The sequence below is a fragment of the Melopsittacus undulatus genome, chromosome 23 (genome assembly GCF_012275295.1).
Source record: "Melopsittacus undulatus isolate bMelUnd1 chromosome 23, bMelUnd1.mat.Z, whole genome shotgun sequence".
Lineage (NCBI taxonomy): Eukaryota > Metazoa > Chordata > Aves > Psittaciformes > Psittaculidae > Melopsittacus > Melopsittacus undulatus.
Window position 1 is genome coordinate 621,759 of NC_047549.1, and position 4,961 is coordinate 626,719.

The 4,961-nt window shown below is 63.2% G+C and overlaps 1 protein-coding gene across 1 annotated transcript; it reads left to right on the plus strand.

Annotated features, from left to right (window-relative positions):
- Positions 1–1,077, plus strand: NANOS3 (nanos C2HC-type zinc finger 3). Its single transcript, XM_034072086.1, has 4 exons — positions 1–104; positions 193–384; positions 462–756; positions 848–1,077. The coding sequence occupies exons 1-4, from the start codon at positions 1–3 to the stop codon at positions 896–898; spliced, it is 642 nt and encodes a 213-aa protein (XP_033927977.1). The 3' UTR covers positions 899–1,077.
- The last annotated feature ends 3,884 nt before the right edge of the window (positions 1,078–4,961 follow it).

Here is a 4,961-nt window from a genome sequence, read left to right on the forward strand (position 1 = left end):
ATGGCAACGGGAGAGAGACGGTTCGAGGTGTGGGGTGATTACCTGGGGCTGGCGGCTGTGGTGGCTGCGCTGCGGCGGATGGAGGCGGCGGTGACACCGGGAGCGTCACCGGTACAACCGGTACCATCACCGGTACAACTGAGACAACCGGCACCAGCACCGGCACCACCGGTACAACTGGTGCCACCACAGGTACCACGGGTACCACCACCGGTACCACCGGTACAACTGGTACCACCACCGGTACCACGGGTACCACCGGCACCATCATTGGCACCACCTGTACAACCGGTACGAGCACCGGTACCACAACTGGTACCACCACCGGTACAACCGGTACCATCACGGGCACCACCGGTACCACCACGACCATCGGTACAACCGGTACCATCATGGGCACCACCGGTACCACCACGACCATCGGTACAACCGGCACCACTACCGGTACCACCGGTACCACTACCACCATCAGTACAACCGGTACCACCACGGGCACCACCGGTACCACCACCGGTACAACCGGTACCGGGACGTCAGAGCGGCGGCTGCCCCTTCTGCCGGCACAACGGGGAGGCGAAGCAGGTCTACACCGGTCACCGGCTCCGGGACGCATCCGGTCGGGTGCTGTGCCCGGTGCTGCGGAGCTACGTGTGCCCACAGTGCGGCGCTACCGAGGACCGGGCGCACACGCGGCGCTTCTGCCCCCTCACCCGTCGTGGCTACACCTCCGTCTACAACCGGAGCACCGGGGGGCAGGTAACGGGGGTTACCGGAGGGGGGGTCCGGGGGGGGGGGGTGTTGGGATTCCCGTTGTATGGATGAGCCTCGTATCCTGCTGCTGTTCCAGGGAGGAGCATCCGGATGGAGCTTCCCACCCCCGGCGGTGCCGCGGTCCTGAATGGGGGAGGCGCTGGACGCTGATGGGAAGCTGGAAACGGGGGAGCTGTACCGGATACCTTATGGTTGTACCGGATCCCTGATGGTTGTATCGGATCCCTAATGGTTGTACCGGCCCCCGGGGGGGTTGTACCGGATCCCTTGATGGTTATACCGGACCCTGGGGGGGTTGTACCGGCCCTCAGGGGGGGTTGTACCCGTCCCCAGGTGGTTGTACCGGACCCCTTAATGGTTGTACCGGACCCCGGGGGGGTTGTACTGGATCCCCTGATGGTTGTACCGGATCCCTTATGGTTGTACCGGCCCCCGGGGGGGTTGTACCGGATCCCTTGATGGTTATACCGGACCCTGGGGGGGTTGTACCGGCCCTCAGGGGGGTTGTACCCGTCCCCAGGTGGTTGTACCGGCCCCCGGGGGGGTTGTACCGGCCCCCGGGGGGGTTGTACTGGATCCCCTGATGGTTGTACCGGATCCCTTGATGGTTGTACTGGACCCGGGTGGTTGTACCGGCCCCCGGGGATGGTTGTACCGGACCCCAGGGGGGGTGCACCGGACCCCGGGGGGGGTTTATCAGTCCCCGGATGGTTATACCGGCCCCCGGGGGGTTATACCGGACCCTGGGGAGGTTGTACCGGACCCCGGGGGGGTTGTACAGGACCCCCGGGTGGTTGTACCCGTCCCCGGAGGGGTTGTACCGGTAGCCGGGGGGGTTGTATCAGTCCCCGGAGGGGTTGTACCGGACCCCGGGGGGGTTGTATCAGTCCCCGGGGGGGTTATACCGGACCCCAGGGGCTTACACCGGACCCCTTAATGGTTATACCGGCCCCTGGAGGGGTTGTACCTGTCTTGGGGGGGGTTATACCGGACCCCATGAAGGTTATACCGGTCCCGGGGGGGGGTTGTACCGGTCCCGGTTGCGTTCAGTTGTATTTCAGGTTCCTTTGTCACCGTTTGGATGCGTTTTGGCCACGGTTTATTCTCTGTTCGAGCCCCCATTGGCAATAAAGGGGCTGACCCTGCTCCTACATCTCCATCCTCCGGTTCACCGGCACCGGGCGCCGGCTCCGCCGCGGCTTCGACCTCCTCAGCACCTCCAGCCCCCGGTGGGCGCCCATGGCCAAGCGGCTGTGGGGTGGGCACCACATCAACCCCCAGCACGGCCCCAAATCCCACCCCAAATCCCTTAGGAAAAGCCTTACTTGAGGTCCGAGAGCTCCTGGATGAGGCCACAGATGATGTCGGTTGCATCGTCCCTATGGGGCACATGAGGAACGTGGGGTTGGTGTCGCCATTCCCGGCAATGGGAATGCCACGGAGGGAGCAGTCTATGGGGCACCCACCTTGGGGTGTCTTGGGAGTGGTGCTGGGGGTCCAGGAGATCCTATGGGATAACAGGGAATGGGTTGGGATCAAGTAGATAGGAGCAGCTGGATCCAAGCCCCTGTGTCCAACCCGGCCTTGGGCACTGGGAGGGATGGGACCCATGAGCCTGGATCCATCCCATGCTCCAAGCCCATTCCCGGTTTTCCAGGGGTTATTCCTGGGCAGCCTCTCGCTGCCATGGGTTTACCTTGTGCTGGGGGGGGGCATCCTGGGGCTCATCCCGAGGCTCTTCCTGGGGCTTATCCTGATCCTTATCCCAGGGCTCATCCTGCAGCTCCTGATGCTCATCCCGATGCTCATCCCAAGCCTCATCCCGAGGCTCTTCCTGGGGCTTATCCTGATCCTCATCCTGAAGCTCCTGATGCTCATCCTGGGGCTTCTCCCACACCTCCTGCTGCTCATCCCGATGCTCATCCCGACCCTCCTGCAGCTCATCCCTGGGCTCATCCCGACCCTCCTGCAGCTCATCCCTGGGCTCATCCCGACCCTCCTGCAGCTCATCCCTAGGCTCATTCCTGGGCTCATCCTGACCCTCCTGCAGCTCCTGATGCTCAGCCTGATGCTCATCCTGATGCTCATCCTGACCCTCCTGTATCTCATCCCGATGCTCATCCTGAGCCTCATCCTGAGCCTTATCCCGACCCTCCTGCAGCTCATCCCGATGCTCATCCCGAGCCTCATCCTGAGCCTCATCCTGAGCCTTATCCTGACCCTCCTGATGCTCATCCTGATGCACATCCTGATCCTCATCCCGCAGCTCCTGATGCTCATCCCCAGCCTCATCCTGATCCTCATCCCGATGCTCATCCCTGGGCTCATCCCGACCCTCCTGTATCTCATCCCGATGCTCATCCTGAGCCTTATCCTGACCCTCCTGCAGCTCATCCCATTGTTCACCCCGAGCCTCCTCCTGCAGCTCCTGATGCTCATCCCAAGCCTCATCCTGAGCCTCATCCCTGGGCTCATCCCGACCCTCCTGCAGCTCATCCTGATGCTCATCCCATTGTTCACCCCGAGCCTCATTTGGCAGCTCCTGATGCTCATCCCGACCCTCATCCCGACCCTCATCCTGAGCCTCATCCTGATGCTCATCCCTGGGCTCATCCTGAGCCTCCTGCAGCTCATCCCGATGCTCATCCTGAGCCTCATCCTGAGCCTTATCCTGACCCTCCCGATGCTCATCCCGTTGTTCACCCCGAGCCTCATCCCTGGGCTCATCCCATAGCCCAGCACTGGCTCCCGAGGGTCTCCCATTGTCCAGGACCGGAGCCAGAACCGGAGCCGGAACCGGGACCGGAGCCAGGACCGGAGCCAGGACCGGAGCCAGGACTGGAGCCAGGACCGGAGTCTCCTCCCCCGCCGGCTCCGGAGGCTTCTGCTTGGCCCTGGGGCCTGGGCTCTCACCGGCTGCACCTGGGGGGGGGTAACGGGACCCGGTTATGGGGCTTGAACCGGGTTTAGGGCCCTAACGGGGGGGGGGAACCGGCCCTGTCAGCACCGGCTCTGGGGTAACGGGACCCGGTTATGGGGCTTGAACCGGGTTTAGGGCCCTAACTGCGGCCATAGGGGTGAAGGGAGGCCCCGGATCGGCCCCGTTACCTGCGGCCGCCTCCTTCTTCCTCTTGCCCATCGCTGCTGCCTGAGGGGAGAGCACAGGGAGCGGCCATTGAGTTAACGGGGCCGTTAACGGGGCCATTAACGGGGCCATTAACCGGGCCATTAACGGGGCTGTTGGCCCCCGCACCCCCCTTCAGCCCCATCATCATCATCGGCCTCGGTTCTGAGGCAAAACCGAAAGGGTTTGAACCGGATTTAAACGTTTTTAACCGTTTTTAACCGATTTCAACCGTTTTTAACCGATTTTAACCGGATTTAACCATTAACCGTTTTTAACCGGATTTAACTGTTTTTAACCGGATTTAACCGTTTGTTAACTGATTTTAACCGTTTTTAACCGGATTTAACCCTTTGTTAACCGATTTTAACCGGTTTTAACCATTTTTAACCGGTTTTCACCCATCTTCACCCGTTCCCTGCCCCGGGGCAGGCGCCATCTTGCCTCCTCACCTCAGGCTTTCCCGCCTTTTTTCCCCCCTGAGCGCCTACGCATGCGCAGGCGCGGGGCACGCTGGGAGTTGTAGTCTTACCCCTCCCACCGCTCTCGTCTCCATAGCAACGGCCCCGCCCCTCCCACCGCTCACTTGTCTCCATGGTAACAGCTCCGCCCCCCCCCCCCCCCCCCGCTGCCTCATCTCCATAGCAACGGCTCCGCCCCTCCCACCGCTGCTTTGTCTCCATAGCAACGGCTCCGCCCCCTCCGCTTCCTCATCTCCATGGCAACGGCACCGCCCCCTCGTCTCCATGGCAACGGCTCCGCCCCCCCCCCCCCCCTTCCTCATCTCCATAGCAACAGCTCCGCCCCTCCCACCGCTGCCTCGTCTCTATGGCAACCACGCCACGACCGGACGGGCGAGCGGCTCAGCCAATGGGCGCGCGCGCGCGGTCGGGAGCTGCGTTCCCATTGGTCCTCGGGCCGGGGACGGACGTCAGCGCAGAGCCAATGGGATCGGGGAGGCGGCGGCCTCGCTCCGCCCGCTCGACCAATGAGAAGCGAGGGCCGCGGGGCGGCGGCCAATGGGAGCGCGGAGGGGGCGGGCCCTGCGCCGGAAGAGGAGGGGGGG

What these genes read in the sequence shown, in the direction of transcription:
- NANOS3 (XM_034072086.1), top strand. Translation starts at nt 1, where the DNA reads ATGGCAACGGGAGAGAGACGGTTCGAGGTGTGGGGTGATTACCTGGGG. An exon ending in CACGACCATCGGTACAACCG is followed by an intron (nt 385 to 461) that starts GTACCATCATGG and finishes ACCGGTACCACT; the next exon opens with ACCACCATCAGTACAACCGG. An exon ending in ACCGGAGCACCGGGGGGCAG is followed by an intron (nt 757 to 847) that starts GTAACGGGGGTT and finishes CTGCTGTTCCAG; the next exon opens with GGAGGAGCATCCGGATGGAG.